The 17,768-nt window shown below is 45.1% G+C and overlaps 1 protein-coding gene across 1 annotated transcript in view; it reads right to left on the bottom strand.

The window, feature by feature from the left end:
* The window catches only part of LOC106586624 (immunoglobulin superfamily member 3), a 146,313-nt gene that overhangs the window by 40,703 nt on the left and 87,842 nt on the right, over window positions 1-17,768 (bottom strand). The window contains exons 4-5 of the mRNA XM_014174111.3: window positions 10,655-11,041; window positions 374-781 (exon numbers count right to left, since the gene is read on the bottom strand). Of these exons, the coding sequence (XP_014029586.1) occupies window positions 374-781; window positions 10,655-11,041 (795 nt within the window). The remainder of the gene's footprint in view (window positions 1-373; window positions 782-10,654; window positions 11,042-17,768) is intronic.

Here is a 17,768-nt window from a genome sequence, read left to right as displayed (position 1 = left end):
TGTTTTCCAGACCCTAAATGAGCTAGTCATCACAATCTCTTACAGCATAAACTGTTCTCTGTGTGTTCCTGACATCCCCCTGGACACGCTTACCAATTGTCTACCCTCTGATGGCCTGACGTGTGTGTGTGTACTCGTTCCAGGGAAAAGCTAAAGAAGCTATGCTCTTGTGTGTATGAGGGTATGTTCGCCTTGATGTGTGTGTGTGTGTGTGTGTGTGTGTGTGTGTGTGTGTGTGTGTGTGTGTGTGTGTGGTGTGTCTCTATACTGTACTCTGTGTGAGGGTCCTTTGCATAATGTTGTGACAGTGATGGTGTGTGTGGGTATATGTGTTTGTATCTTCCTGAGTCACGACGCCATGCTACACACTCACCCACGGTCTTAACAGTGATGGCCTTAGTAGCTGACTTCTCCCCTATCTTCTCCCAACTCTGCTCGGACTCTGTCCCGGCCTCCACCCACTCTGTGGCCGTGCACCGGAACAGCCCTTCGTCCCCAGGCAAGGCGTTGTAGAGGGACAGGGTATAAATGTCCTCCTGTACCCTCTCCACACGGATCTCCCCGTAGCTGGAGCGCTCACGGTACCCAGGGCCTGGTCGGACGGTCCCGTCGCGGTCTACGGAGGCCAGGTTCTGGGGAGGGGTGGAGCCCTGCTTCTCACTCCACTGCCAGGCCACCGAGAGAGAACCCGTGGTGGAGTGGATGGAGCAGGTCAGCTGGACCACGTCCCCCTCCTGGACCTCCGACGAGTTACTGGACAAAGACACTGTGATGTTACTCTCTGGTGGAGGGAGAGAGGAGTGGGGGAAGAGAGAGATAATTCAGAGGGAGGGAGGGAGGGAGGGAGGGAGGGAGGGGGAGGGAGGGAGGGAGGGGAGGGGGGGGGGGGGGGGGTAGGAAGTGAGAGAGAAAAAAATAAACAAATCAGTCAAAATGTATCCAAACCTCAGAAATAAAATGTTGAATAAAAAAATTAAATAATAGACCCATGAAAAATTCATAGACACAGGCACAGTGATGCTGAAACACTGGTGGTTAACCCAATAAATTACTTGGAGCTTGCTGGTGGTTAACCCAATAAATTACTGGGAGCTTGCTGGTGGTTAACCCAATAAATTACTGGGAGCTTGCTGGTGGTTCCCTAACGGGCGCGGGGACCCATAAATTACTGGGAGCTTGCTGGTGGTTAACCCAATAAATTACGGGCTGCGGGGACCCCGGGGCTTGCTGGTGGTTACACGGGCGCGGGGACCATAAATTACTTGGAGCTTGCTGGTGGTTAACCCAATAAATTACTGGGAGCTTGCGGTGGCCCTCGGGCTGCGTGGTTACCCAATAAATTACTGGGAGCTTGCTGGTGGTTCCCTACGGGGCGCGGGGACCCAATAAATTACTGGGAGCTTGCTGGTGGTTAACCCAATAAATTACTGGGAGCTTGCTGGTGGTTTACCCAATAAATTACTGGGAGCTTGCTGGTGGTTAACCCAATAAATTACTGGGAGCTTGTACACTCTGATCTGTTTCTCCTGTCTTTGTGATTGTCTCCACCCCCTCCAGGTGTCACCCATCTTCCCCATTATCCCCTCTGTATTTATTCCTGTGTTCTCTGTTTGTCTGTTGCTAGTTCATCTTGTTTGTTGAGGTCAACCAGCGTTTTTCATCTCAGCTCCTGCTTTTTCCAGTCTCTCTTCTCACCCTCCTGGTTTTGACCCTTGCCTGTCCTGACTCCGAGCCCGCCTGCCTGACCCTGAGCCTGCCTGCCGACCTCTACCTTTGCCCCCCTCTGGATTACTGACCTCTGCCTTACCCTGACACTGTCTGCCGCCCGGTACCGATGCCCCACCTCTGGTTTACTGACCCCTGCCTGCCTTGACCTGTCTATTGCCTACCTCTGTTGGATTATTAAACTATTGTTTATTCGACGTGGTCTGCCTCTGGGTGTTACCTTCATACCTGATAGGAGCTTGCAACTCTATTTTTATAGCCTACAGTTTACTTGTCTTTAGTCTGGACCTCTTCCAATGTTTTTAAGGTGTGCGCCAGCTCATGCTTTTTTATTTAAAAAAATCATAGAAGACACGGGCAGTATTGTATCTACCAGTATGGCTTCTGGAGTATACTAACTAGCCTATGCATGTACAGTGCTGTGAAAAAGTATTTGTCCCCTTTCAAATTTTCTCTACTTTTTTATACTGAATGTTATCAGATCTTCAACCAAAACCTAATATTACATATAGGGAACCTGAGGTTACAAATAACAAATGACATACTTATTTCATTTATTTAATAAACAAAGTTATGTAACACCCAATTCTCCTGTGGGATAAAGTAATTGCCCCCTTACTCTCAATAACTTTAGCTGCAATGACTCCAACCAAATGCTTCCTGTAGTTGTTGATTAGTCTTTCACGATGCTGTGGAGGAATTTTGGTGTACACTTTCACACAGAACTGTTTTAAATCAGCTACATTTGTCGTGCCACAACATCTCAATTGGGATTAGGTCTGGACTAGGCCATTCCAAAACTAAAAATGTGTTGCTTTTTAACCATTTTCATGTAGACTTGATTTTGTGTTTTGGATCATTGTCTTGCTGCATGACCCAGCTGTGCTTCAGCTCACAGATGATGGCCTGACATTCTCTGATACAGAGCAGAAATCATGGTTCCTTCTGTTAAGCCAAGTCGTCCAGGTCCTGTGGCAGCAAAGCATCCCCAAACCATCACACTACCACCACCATGCTTGACTGTTGCTATGAGGTTCTTACTGTGAAATGCAGTGTTTGGTTTTCACCAGGCGTAATGGGACCCATCTCGTCCAAAAAGTTATACTATTGACTCATCTGTCCATAGAACATTCTTCCAAGAGTCTTGATGATCATCAAGGTGATTTTTGAAAACTTGAGTCAAATTTTTGGACCAGAAGGGTCCCATTATGTCTGGCGAAAACCTAACACTGCATTCCACAGTTAGAACCTCATACCAACAGTCAAGCATGGTGGTGGTAGTGTGATGGTTTGGGGATTACTTTTTCCTCACAGGGGAACTGGGTGTTGCATAACTTAATTAAATAAGTATACATTTGTTATTTGTAAACTCACTTGATCTAATATTAGGTTTTGGTTGAAGATAACATTCAGTATCAAAAATACTAACATTCAGTATCAAAAATATAGAATAATACAGAAAATCAGAAAGGGGGAAAATACTTTCACAGCACTGTAACCCGGCAGGGTCCCCAGCGGTTAGAGCGTTGTGCCAGTAACCAAAAGGTTGCTCGTTTGAATACCCTGTTGATGCCTCCTTGAGCATGGCATTTAACCCTAGTTTGCTCTAGGGGCGCCGTACTAGTATGACTGACCTTGTAAAACAACTACACTTAAGTGTACAGTGGCAAGAAAAAGTATGTGAACCCTTTGGAAATACCTGGATTTCTGCATAAATTGGTCATTAAATTTGATCGGATCTTCATCTAAGTCACAATAGACAAACACAGTCTGCTTAAACTAATAACACAAACAATTATACGTTTTCATGTCTTTATTGAACACACCGTGTAAACATTTACAGTGCAGGGTGGAAAAAGTATGTGAACCCTTGGATTTAATAACTGGTTGACCCTCTTTTGGCATCAATAACCTCAACCAAACGTTTTCTGTAGTTGCGGATCGGACCTGCCCAACGGTCAGGAGGAATTTTGGACCATTCCTTTTTACAAAACTGTTTCAGTTCAGCAAAATTCTTCGGATATCTGGTGTGAACTGCTCGAGGTCATGCCACAGCATCTCAATTGGGTTGAGGTCAGGACTCTGACTGGGCCACTCCAGAAATCATATTTTCTTCTGTTAAAGCCATTCTGTTGTTGATTTACTTCTGTGTTTTGGGTTGTTGTCCTGTTGCGTCACCCAACTTCTGTTGAGCTTCAATTGGCGGACAGATAGCCTAACATTCGGCTCCCTCCACCATACTTTACAGTTGGGATGAGGTTTTGATGTTGGTGTGCTGTGCCTTTTTTTCTCCACACATAGTATTGTGTGTTCCTTCCAAACAACTCAACTTTTTAGTTTCATCTGTCCACAGAATATTTTGCCAGTAGTGCTATGGAACATCCAGGTGCACTTTTGCAAACTTCAGACGTGCAGCAATGTTTTTTTGGACAGCAGTGGCTTCTTCTGTGGTGTCCTCCCATGAACACCATTCTTGTTTAGTGTTTTACGTATCGTAGACTCGTCAACAGAGATGCTAGCATGTTCCAGAGATTTATGTAAGTCTTTAGCTGACACTCTCGGATTCTTCTTAACCTCATTGAGCATTCTGCACTGTGCTCTTGCTGTCATCTTTGCAGGATGGCCACTCCTAGGGAGAGTAGCAACAGTGCTGAACTTTCTCCATTTATAGACAATTTGTCTTACCGTGGACTGATGAACATCAAGGCTGTTAGAGATACTTTTGTAACCCTTTCCAGCTTTACTCAAGTCAACAATTCTTAATCTTAGGTCTTCTGAGATCTTTTTTCTTCGAGGCATGGTTCACATCAGGCAATGCTCTTGTGAATAGCAAACTCAAATTTTGTGATTTTTTTTATAGGGCAAGGCAGCTCTAACCAACACCAATCTCGTCTCATTGACTGGACTCCAGGTTAGCTGACTCCTGACTCCAATTATATTTTGGATTAGCCTAGGGGTTCACATACTTTTTCCAACCTACACTGTGAATGTTTAAATTATGTATTCAATATAGACCAAAAAAATACAATAATTTGTGTGTTATTAGTTGAAGCACACTATGTTTGTCTATTGTTGACTTAGATGAAGATCAAATCAAATTTCATGACCAATTTATGCAGAAATCCAGGTAATTCCACAGGGTTCACATACTTTTCTTGCCACTGTGTGTGACAATAAAACGTATATATACACTGAACAAAAATATAAACACAATATGTAAAGTGTTGGTCACATGTTTCATGATCTGAAATAAAAGATCCCAGAAATATTCCATACGCACAAAAAGCATATTTCTCTCAAATTTTCTTCAATTTTTTTTTTTTATATCCCTGTTAGTGAGCATTTCTCCTTCGCCAAGAAAATTCATCCACCTGATAGCTGATAAAACTGAGGAGTATTTATGTCTATAATAAAGCCCTTTTGTGGGGGAAATCCCATTCTGATTGGCTGGGCCTGGCTCTCAAGTGGGACGGCCTATGCCCTTCCCAGGCTCACCCATGGCTGCGCCCCTGCCCAGTATTGTGAAATCCATAGATTAGGACCTAATGAATTAATTTAAATTGACTGTTTCCTTATATGTACTGTAACTCAGTATAATCATTGAAATTATTGCATGTTGCGTTTATATTTTTGTTCAGCAAATACAGGACCAGTCAAAAGTTTGGACACACCTACTCATTCAAGGGTTTTTCTTTATTTTTACTATTTTCTACATTGTATAATAATAGTGAAGACACCAAACTATGAAATAACACATATGGAATCATGTAGTAACCAAAAAGGTGTAAAAATATATTTCATATTTGAGATTCTTCAAATAACCACCCTTTGCCTTGATGACAGCTTTGCACACTCTTGGCATTCTCTCAAACAGTCACCTGGAATGCATTTCAATTAACATGTATTCCTTGTTAAAAGTTAATTCGGGGAATTTCTTTCCTTCTTACGCGTTTGAGCCTATCAGTTGTGTTGTGACAAGGTAGAGGTGGTATACAGAAGATAACCCTATTTGGTAAAAGATGAAGTCCATATTATGGCAAGAACAGCTCAAATAAGCAAAGAGAAATGACAGTTCATCATTACTTTAAGACATTAAGGTCAAATTTCAATTTGCTTCAAGTGCAGTCGCAAAAACCATCAATCGCTATGATGAAACTGGCTCTCATGAGGACCGCCACAGGAAAGGAAAACCCAGAGTTACCTCTGCTGCAGAGGATAAGTTATCAGCCTCAGAAATTGCAGCCCAAGTAAATGCTTCACAGAGTTCAAGTAACAGACACATCTCAACATCAACTGTTCAGAGGAGTCTGTGTGAATCAGGCCTTCATGGTCAAATTGCTGCAAAGAAACTGCTGCAAAGAAACGACTACTAAAGGACACCAATAATGAGAAGAGACTTGCTTGGCCCAAGAAACATGAGCAATGGACATTAGACTGGTGTCCTTTGGTCTGATGAGTCCAAATTTGAGATGTTTTGTTCTAACCGCTGTGTCTTTATGAGACGCAGAATAGGTGAACGGATGATCTCCGCATGTGTGTTTCCCACCGTGAAACATGGAGGAGGAGGTGTGATGGTGTGGGGGTGCTTTGCTGGTGACACTGTCTGTGATTTATTTAGAATTCAAGGCACACTTAACCAGCATGGCTACCACAGCATTCTGCAGCAAAACGCCATCCCACCTGGTTTGTGCTTAGTGGGACTATCATTTGTTTTACAACAGCACAATGACCCAACACACATCCAGGCTGTGTAAGGGATATTTTACCAAGAAGGAGAGTGATGGAGTGCTGCATCAGATGACCTGGCCTCTACAATCACCTGACCTCAACCCAACTGAGATGGTTCGGGATGAGTGGGACCGCAGAGTGAAGGAAAAGCAGCCAACAAGTGCTCAGCATATGTGGGAACTCCTTCAAGACTGTTGGAAAAGCATTCCAGGTGAATCTGGTAGAGAGAATGCCAAGAGTTTAAAGAATATAAAATATAAAATATATTTTGATTTGTTTAACAATTTTTTGGTTACTATGAGTAGGTGTATCCAAACTTTTGACTGGTATGACACAGCAGCATGTGTGTCTCTGGAGATGATCACTCTACTTTAGCCTAGGGGCACCTGAGCAGAGAGCGAGAGAATGTCAGACACACACAGACCCCAGTGGACTGATGCGTGGGGGTTAGCAGATCTCACTTCTGACACCAAATGTAATGCAGCATCTACCCCCGGTCCACCCGGGGCTGGCCCTGAGATCACACGGCTCAGCGTCTGAGGGATTCCGCCTCAGAAGAAAGTGCAGGATAGGATAAAAGTGTTCAGCCGTCCGTCCTCTGTGCTTTAAAAAGCCCCTCTCTCCTTCTCGCATCACATCAAGTTCTTTCACACACGGCAGAGCCTGGTGGAGCACTGCCCAGCCAAAACACCCCCTTAACCCTCGGGGTGATGGGCTTAGTCTCCAGAGACACAGGGAAGGCTTTTTTTCCCTCTCCCTCTTTCTCTCTCTCCCTCGTTCTCTCCATTCTGTTCTCTCTGCCGTCAGAGGTTTTCTCACAGCTAACCACCCCTCCTAACAAGCTCTTGGGAGAATACAGAATGAAGCAGCCTTTCACACTTAGATGAACAAAAGGAAGGCCTCCATCCGTTTCTCTTCCTCCCTCCGTCTTTTGATTTCACCCCAGATTTTTTCGGTGTTAAATACATTATACATTCTCTCCGTCTCTCAGCTCTAAGTGTCAATGTGGATGTGCGTGAACATCACACATGGTTAAGCAGGCAGAGGGCAGCTTCTCTCCTCTTCAAACCTGCCTGTTTTTCTCCTTCTCTCTTCAAATCTTTTTCCTCTTTTTATTTTTATGTCTCCCACTTGCAACTTGTCTCCCCCATCTCCCTTTCTGAACTTCATTGTTCTCTTTTCTCTTTACACCTCTATCTTTTCACTGTGTTTTTCCTCCCCTCCCCTCTTTAATCCCCTCTCTATCTCTGTTCCTTTCCGTCTACTGCCCCACTCTCGCTCCCCCCCTCTATCTCTCTCTCTTTCTCTCTTTCTCTCTCTTTCTCTGTGTGTGTTTGTAATTCATAGCAGCGCTTCAGGACCCCTCTCCCCTGCAAGGTAAACTTATCCATCAGGACCGATTTGTCAGCACTGTTTACAGCTCTCTGTTCACTCTGCCTGTCCTCCCGCCCTCACCACTCTCTAACCCATACTCCCCCATCACCCATCACCCCAATCAGGGCCACACAGAGGCCACTGTCTAATTGGCCCAGATACAAGTGGTGGTAACTAGAGGTAGGTGCGTCGGGGGTGTTGTCTGTATAGGGGAGTCACCTTGACCCCATACATCTCTTCTCGCCGCCTGCAGCCCTGTACATTTTGACCTCCCTCCCTGCTGTAATCATGGTTTACCGGCGAACACCCGAGGGAAACGGTCCCATTAAGGAGCATTTTGGGGATTTCTGGAGCCATGCGGAGGCCAGAGGGGCTTTGTTTAGGGACAGTTTTGGGCGGGAGTGGGATGAGGTTGGGGGTGCTTGCTTAAAGGAGTAGTTCACTATTTCACAACTTGATGTTAGATGGTCCCTCATCCTGAAAGTAGTCTTTGGGCCAAGAGAAAACTGTAATCCATGGTTCAGCCACTACAAACTTCAGCTAACCTTAGCTACCACAAGCTAACAACAAATTGAAGTGATGGAAGAATGTGAGCATGTTTAAAAAAATATATGTCCAAATCACCTGAAATCAATTCAAATCAACTCCATATTTGGTTTGATGTTACTTAAAGGTCAATTGGCCATAAAAAAAAAAATGCTCACATGCCCATATTACTTCCATTGATTGTTAGGTTGTGGTGGCTAAAGTTAGCTGAAGTTTGTAGTGGCTGTTTAAAGAAAACTGAACGATAGAAGCATTTCGCTACACCCGCAATACCACCTTAAATATGTGACCGATAAAATGTGATTTGATTACATTTTATTTTCTCCTGCTCCATAGACTACTTTCAGGGTGAGCAACCATCTTACAAGTTGTAAAATAGTGAACTACTCCTAAAAATAGAGAACTACTCCTAAAAATAGTGAACTACTCCTAAAAATAGTGAACTACTCCTAAAAATGGCGCCGATAGATAGGGCAGGCGTACTTCTAGCCCCGAGGCAACTTTGCAGTATTTCGTTTTTTTATGTGTTACTTCTTACATTATTAGCCCAGAATGTTTTTGTGTTATTACCGTATTACAAAAATGTAATAAAAACATTTAGCTACACCTGCAATAATGTCTGCTAAACACGTGTATGTGACCAATAACATCTGCTAAACACGTGTATGTGACCAATAACATCTGTTAAACAAGTGTATGTGACCAATAACATCTGCTAAACACGTGTATGTGACCAATACATTTGATTTGATTTATTTAGGGTGAGTTGGGGTGGGATGTTATTGTGTTTTAATGCTGGTAGCAGCCGGATTTAGGATTCAAGACCAGCCCTTAGAGTGAAAGAAAGAGTGAGGGATAGAGAGGAGGGATAGAGAGAAGGGAGGGTGCTGTAGAGGGGTTATAGAGCTGAAGACCAGAGGGGAGTTACTTCACTAGTAGACCGAAAGAGAGAGGAAGAGAACATTGTGCCCTGCAAGTTTTTGGGGGTGTTGTATTAGCTTGTGCTCCAGCACATCCCTAGCGGCCACCCCTCTGAAAGCCCAACTGAGTCCCTCGGCCCCAGCAGAACACAGTAATTTAGCCCAGGGATCCATTAGTGGGCCCTGGAGAGGTAGGCCCCATTCTCTCTCTCTCTCTCCCTCTCTCCTTCTCCACACTCTCATTTCACGCCTGTTAGCTCAGCGTCCTCCATCCTCCTCGCCAGCTTTCTCCATTATCCAAGCTAGCAGCTCTAGCTCGCAGCCCCGAGCTGAGGGAATGTGAAGGACCCTAATACTGCATTACCAAACTTTAGCAATCCACTGACACAGAAAATAATGGTAGAATAAAGAATGCCTTTATTCTCAGAGTGACTCAGGCGCTGCTGTTCTCTGGGAAGAAGGTATCTGACCGAGAGACAGAGGGGGCTCTGGGAGAATACATCATGCATATCATTAAAAATGAATACTAATATCAAAGGGACAATTAGATGCTGGGACCTCATGCCCAGGCAAACCGGCAACCCAGGGACCCTCATCATATGTTAGCAAAAAATTAAAAAGGTCACATCTTGTCTTATCATCAGGTGAAGGATAATTGCAAGGAGAAGTAATCAACATTAAATGAATATATTTGGTAGACAGTTTCATTATTTTGACCTCCCCACAGTTCATTGGAAGAGGAAGTGTAAACTCTAACATATTCTATTAGCTATAAAGGTATCTTGGTGGCGTAGAGAACATTTTCTCCCTGAAGGTCTAGCTTTTATTTGATTGTTAGTTCTCAAAGATGGTATTATTAAAGTGTACTATATATATATATATATATATAGTTCAATATCTTTTCTGCATGCTTTCTCTCTGGTTTTGGTCGTTTAAGTTGACGCATATATTTTTTACATCCCGGAAATTACCACTTTATACAGTAAAAAAACTGTAATTAGCTCCAATGACTGCAATTTCCTCGTATGACTGCAATTTCCGAGAATTTGACAATGAAGCCATTTATCTACTTCCACACTCACTGGGCTAATGTTAGTTAGCATTGGCTTGTGATACTACCTCTAACTTCGTTTATACTGGATGCAGAGACATACAAATGTTATCCAGCTAGCGATATTCATAAAATAGACATTTTCCACATATAACCCCCCCCCCCCCCAAAAATGTATAATAATTTCTCAGACCCCTTGCAGAATCTCAGTGGACCCAGGTTTGAACATCTCTGGTTTAACTGACCAAGTGGTTAATGAGAGGCCTGGTTACTAACCCAGGGGCCAATAGGGTACCGTGTTGATACTCACTGATGGGCTGGACGGTGATCTGGACGTTGCGTGACCTCTTGCTCCGGTCTATAAAGTCCCCAGTGGGTGTCTTCTCCCTCTCCGTGACCCTACAGATGTATTTCCCAGCATCCTCTGGTCGGAGGTGCTGCAGCTTAAGCAAGTGCACAGTGGGGCTCTCCTTGCGCACAGTCATATGACCAGCGGCCTCGCGCGCCACGTAGTCGAGTCCCAGGACGGGCACAGCGCTGGGCCCAATCACGGCCACCGGCGAGCTGCTGAACACCCACGACACCGAGAAGAAGCGCTCGGGCACGCTCTGGGCATCGATGGTGCAGCGCAGCTCCAGCGGCTCGCCCGCCGTGAAGGACCGTCGCTCCGTGCTCACCTGGATAGAGAAGTCCCGATCTGGGGGTGGGAGAGGGGGATAAAAGAGAGAAAGATAAAATGAGTTGCAAAGCAGTTTAAGCAGAGTTGAGCTCCTCCTGTCTCCAGAGAGCACATGTTAACGTGTCAACACATCTTTATACTCCAGTCCCTAATCAAAAGAGAATGTTAACGTGTCAACACATCTTTATACTCCAGTCCCTAATCAAAAGAGAATGTTAACGTGTCAACACATCTTTATACTCCAGTCCCTAATCAAAAGAGAATGTTAACGTGTCAACACATCTTTATACTCCAGTCCCTAATCAAAAGAGAATGTTAACGTGTCAACACATCTTTATACTCCAGTCCCTAATCAAAAGAGAATGTTAATGGATGCTGAATTCCCAATATGGGGGAGGGAGGGAGGCGGGTTAGAAGCGAGTGGGGGAAGGAAGGGGCAAAGGGATAAGAGAAAATTGTCATCCCTATTAACCCCCAGATCCCACCCCCAGATCATGGCGGCGCGTTTACAACGCGAGGCTCGGCGTCTACCCAGATTTTGCCGAATTAGCAGTAATTTACATAATAGTTCTTAGTTTATGTACACTGATGTACACTCTATATAGCCGACAAGAACTCCTTGATATTGGAACACAACGCACAAAGAGAGTTTTTGACAACTTACAACTTCCACTGGAGATCGCGAAGACTCCCCGGGAGACTGAAACATCGGCGAGAGGAAGTGCCCGGAGGCGGCGTCAAGATCGTAAACAAAGGCGAGGGAAGCGGGGTGGCAACCTGGTCCTCAATGCAAAGAAAACCAAGGAAGGATTACAGGAAGTCTAAAAGCTGCCCAGCACATCACTGGTGCCCAGCTTCCTGCCATCATAGACCTCCAGCGCAAGCTGTGTCTGCGTAGGGCGCGCGGCATCATCAGGGACCCTTCACATCCATGCCACAAACTGTTTGCATTCCCACCCGAGCAGGCTCAAGAACAGCTTCTTTCCAGCTACTGTAACCCTGCTGAACTCTGTGACATGGCACTGGGGTGGCAGGTAGCCTAGTGGTTAGAGTGTTGGACTTGTCACCGAAACGTTGCAAGATCAAATCCCTGAGCTGACAAGGTAAAAATGTGTCATTCTGCCCCTGAACAAGGCAGTTAACCCACTGTTCATAGGCCATCATTGAAAATAAGAATTTGTTCTTAACTGACTTGCCTAGTTAAAAAAAAAAATAGCCATATCTTAGTACTTCCTCTCAGGGACCTTGTTGCTTTGCAGGACTATTAGACACTGATATTGCTTTGCAAAGTCTGATTAAGGACATTACTCAGTTGTACGTTTACATGTCTACCTCGGTAACCTCATTGCTGCTATCCCTGTATTTCAGTTGCATGCCTCCTTGCACTTTCAATTTACCTTCATTGCACATTTATACATCCCACTTAACATACATTGTACTGAATTGTTTCTCTTTTATTTGCACTTCTGGTCAGATGCTAACTGCATTTCGTTGTACTGTACTTGTTCAATAACAAAGTTGAATCTAATCTAAAAATAAACATTTGGCATCAGTATAGTTTAAGCTCTGCTAGTCTCTCAGACAGACAGACAGACAGACAGGGAGGGAGGGAGACAGGGAGACAGGGAGGGAGGGTGTCATCAACTCTGATTTAGCTGTTCCCTTATCCTCATATAACGCATGAGCTCTTGACTAGCTGCTTGGGCTAGAGACCTGCTTTAAATAAGAGCATATAACATTCATAGCATTATACCACCACATCCTGTTCTTTAATGTCGGATGCCTCACATTGGAGGAATAGAGAGAGAGAGAGAGAGAGAGAGAGAGAGAGAGGCAAGAAGAGAGAAAGGGGGGGTAACACAACGAGTCAGCTATGCCCACAGTAAAGCACCGCTCCTCCAGCCTCCTCCTCTCCCCTTGGTTTCACCTCCAAGACAAAAACACAGCCAATTAAGATTCTCTCCAGCAGACGAGAAAAGCATCGCCTCTCCCCTCCCTCGCTCTTCCTGCGCTGTTTGAGACAGAAGAGAGAGAAGACGGAGCAAACATTGTTAGCACAGCCTTCACTGCCTACACCTCTTTGACTGGGCTCCCAATTACAGATGCCCTCCGCATACGGCAGCACTGGCGTTTTATTTACAGTATTTATTTCCACATGACGAGCGGCGGTGAGCTCTGTGCATCGCTCCGCTCCTCTGCCTGGCTCACTCAGAGAGGTGCTAGCCTCCGGCTGTAATAAAGACTTTAAACAGACTTCCTGAGAAAACACAGTCATGAGGCAAAGTTCAAAGACTGCTGTTTGCCTGGGTATGGTTAGTTATGTTGGGAAGTGTTATGGGAATAGGGGAGGGGGCGACTGTTCAAAATCAAATGTTATTTGTCACATGCTTCAGGTGTAATTCTTACTGACAGATAATAAACAGTAACAGCAGCGTATCTGAGTCCAAAAACTTAGTGCAAAAAAGGGTCACCGCAGATAGTTATTTGGTTAACTATGTAGCAGCCTTATGGCTTTGGGGTGGATGGGGAGACTGTTTACACGCACAAACACACACAAATAGTGAGCTTTCATGCTGGCCGCTTGTCTGTAAATAACACTGAGCCTAACAGCTAACAGTCTGGCACTAACTGGACAGATACACGCATACTTACACACAGACACACACACATTGCATCCCCTTCCTAACACACACACACAACAACAACACACACACACACACACACACACACACACACACACACACACCACACACACACACACACACACACACACACACACACACACACACACACACCACACACACACACACACACACACACACACACACACACACCCCGCTCATCCCTAATAGTGGAAAGCAGATGCCTAAAAAAGGCCAGTGGCAATCTGGCCCTCCCTGACCAATGAAGCGGCAGTATATTGCATTGTGAAATCAGAGCTGAGCTGACTGTAAACTCAAGGAGCTGTGACCTGCTTTATAAGGACACTGCCTCAACTTAGAGTTCAACAACAAACACAGCCAACACAGCCTAGGTCGTATTCACTAGGTACGAAACTGAAGCAATCAGGCCGAAATGGGGAGGTACTATATTCTTCCAATAAGAAATATTGTTTATGTTTTCCTTGGCACAACTGTTTGAAATGTTTGCTATGATTGGTCCTAATGAATACAACCTGAACTGTGTCAGGGCAATGTTGAGGGGTGAGAGACATGGAGGAAGAGAGGAGCTAAAACTGGTGACATACCCGTCAATGTTTGCAACAAATTAAACATGTAATGAAAGTGAGAGAACATAGACAATGAGATGTAGAGAGAAAGGAAAACAAGATAGAGATATGTCTTAAATGCAGGAGTTAGGGAGTGAGAGAGGTGGGAAAAGAGACAGGGAGCAAGGAGCAAGGGGGAGAGATGGAGCGAAAGCAAAAAATGTGACGTTTTAGAGAGAGAAAGATAACATGAGGGATGTGTAAAGAGGACTGAGATAGAGATAGATGGAAAGAGAAGGAGAGGTCCTTTGTTCCAAGACGGTGAAGCAGTCTGACGTGTTTTGTCTTGTCCCGTCCTGTCCCGTGTACATATCGTTTTTTTCATATATATTTCATATATATTTTAATCTCACTTTCCATCTACAGACTGAATATACTCTCCTGCAACCCGCCTCACCCAATGTGGTACGGATCTGCTATTTTTATACTTTAGAACCGGAACCCCCAACAGAAGCTAGCCAGCTAACTAGCTAGTAGCTAGTAGTCAGTTAGCCACTTCACCGTTAACTCGGACACCAGCAAGCCTCAGCTCGATATCAACCCAGAGCATATCGGACTGCTTTTTCTCTACCACATCTCCGGATTCCTACCGCAAGCTTTGAACCTTTACACCGGATCATCGCAGGTAGCTAGCTGCAATCCTAGTGGCTACTCCTGGCTAGCGTCCCTGTCCCGAAGCAAGCACCAATTAGTCTTGAGCTAGCCTCGAGCTAGGCCCATCTCCCGGCTAGCCGAAGAGGTCCACCAGCCAATTCTTGGGCTACAATACCTCTTTTGCCAATTGGCCTGGACCCTTTACTGCCGACATGGAGCCCCGCCGATCCATCACGACTGTTCTGCCGACGTAATCGTCCGAGGTGGTTTCAACAGGCTCTTCCGTTGCGACACCGCCGGAGGCCAATCTGCTAGCCCCGGCCCACTAGCTGTCAGAACCAGGTCGCCAAGCGTAGTAGCGACTACTGAATCGGCTCCCTGACTCATCTACTTCTACACATTGGACCCTATGAACACTCGGCTTCACATGCCTCTCCCTAATGTCAATACGCCTTGTCTATTGCTGTTTTGGTTAGTGATTAGTCTTATTTCACTGTTGAGCCCCCACCCCTGCCCAATACACCTTAGATAGCCCTTTTGTTCCACCCCCCACAAATGCGGTGACCTCACCTGGCTTAACTGGTGCTTCTAGAGACAAAACCTCTCTCACTGTCACTCAATGCCTAGGTTTACCTCCACTGTACTCATATCCTACCATACCCTTGTCTGTACATTATGCCTTGAATCTATTTTTCTACGCCCAGAAATCTGCTCCTTTTACTCTCTGTTCCGAACGCACTAGACGACCAGTTCTTATAGCCTTTAGCCGTACCCTTATCCTACTCCTCCTCGGCTCCTCTGGTGATGTAGAGGTTAACCCAGACCCTGCAGCCCCCAGCACCACTCCCATTCCCGAGGCGCTCTCATTTGTTGACTTCTGTAACTGTAAAAGCCTTGGTTTCATGCATGTTAACATCAGAAGCCTCCTCCCTAAGTTTGTTTTATTCACTGTTTTAGCACATTCCGCCAATGCTGATGTCCTAGCCGTGTCTGAATCCTGGCTTAGGAAGGCCACCAAAAATCCTGAAATTTCCATCCCCAACTACAACATTTTCCGACAAAATAGAACTGCCAAAGGGGGCGGAGTTGCAATCTACTGCAGAGATAGCCTGCAGAGTTCTGTCATACTATCCAGGTCTGTGCCCAAACAATTCGAGCTTCTACTTTTAAAAATCCACCTTTCCAGAGACAAGTCTCTCACCGCTGCAGCTTGTTATAGAGCCCCTTCAGCCCACAGTTGTGCCCTGGACACCATATGGGAATTGATTGCACCCCCAATCTATCTTCAGAGTTCAAACTGTTAGGAGACCAAAACTGGGATGTGCTTAACACCCCGGCAGTCCTACAATCTAAGCTAGATGCCTTCAATCTCACAGAAATGATCAAGGAACCTACCAGGTACAACCCTAAATCCATAACCATGGGCACCCTCTTAGATATCATCCTGACCAACTTGTTCTCTAAATACACTTCTGCTGTCTTCAACCAGGATCTCAGCAATCACTGCCTCATTGCCTGCATCCGTAATGGGTCCGCGGTCAAACGACCACCATCATCACTGTCAAATGCTCACTAAAACACTTCAGCGAGCAGGCCTTTCTAATCGACCTGGCCCGGGTATCCGGGATGAGGATATTGACCTCATCCCATCAGTAGAGGATGCCTGGATGCTCTTTAAAATAGCTTTCTTCACCATCTTAAATAAGCATGCTCCGTTCCCAAAAAATTGAACTAAGAACAGATATAGCCCTTGGTTCACCCCAGACTTGACTGCCCTTGACCAGCACAAAAACATCACAAAAACAGCACAAAAACATAAAATTATCCACAGAAATTGTTGCAACCCCAATTATTAGCCTGTTCAACCTCTCTTTCATATCATCTGAGATCCCCAAAGATCGGAAAGCTGCCATCCCCCTCTTCAAAGGGGGAGACACTCTAGACCCAAACTGTTACAGACTTATATCCATCCTGCCCTGCCTTTCTAAAATCTTCAAAAGCCAAGTTAACAAACAGATCACCGACCATTTCGAATCCCACCATACCTTCTCCACTATGCAATCTGGTTTCCGAGCTGGTCATGGGTGCACCTCAGCCACGCTCAAGGTCGTAAACGATATCATAACCGCCATCGATAAAAGACAGTACTGTGCAGCCGTCTTCATTAACCTGGCCAAGGCTTTCGACTCTGTCAATCACCACATTCTTATCAGCAGACTCAATAGCCTTGGTTTCTCAAATGACTGCCTCACCTGGTTCACCAACTATTTCTCAGATCGAGTTCAGTGTGTCAAATCGGAGGGCCTGTCGTCTGGACCTCTGGCGACAGGCCCTCCTATGGGGGTTCCACAGGCTTCAATTCTCTGGCTGACTCTTTTCTCTGTATATATCAATTATGTCGCTCTTGCTGCTGGTGATTCTCTGATCCATCTCTAAGCAGACGACACCATTCTATATACATCCGGCACTTCGTTGGACAATGTGTTAACAAACCTCCAAACGAGCTTCAATGCCATACAACACTTCTTCCGTGGCCTCCAACTGCTTTTAAATGCTAGTAAAACTAAATGCATGCTCTTCAACCGATTGCTGCCTGCACCCGCCCGCCCGACTAGCATCATTACTCTGGACGGTTCTGACTGAGAATATGTGGACAACTACAAATACCTAGGTGTCTGGTTAGACTGTAAACTCTCCTTCCAGAATCACATTAAGCATCTCCAATCGGGTTCCTATTTTGCAACAAAGCCTCCTTCACTCATGCTGACAAACATACCCTAGTAAAACTGACTATCCTACCGATCCTTGACTTCGGTGATGTCAGCTACAAAATAGCCTCCAACACTCTACTCAGCAGACTGGATGTAGTCTATCACAGTGCCA

This window comes from Salmo salar, chromosome 25, assembly GCF_965601325.2.
Source record: "Salmo salar chromosome 25, fSalSal1, whole genome shotgun sequence".
Taxonomy (NCBI): Eukaryota; Metazoa; Chordata; class Actinopteri; order Salmoniformes; family Salmonidae; genus Salmo; species Salmo salar.
Note: the sequence above shows the minus strand (reverse complement) of the source record. Positions and strands in the feature narration are given on the sequence as shown.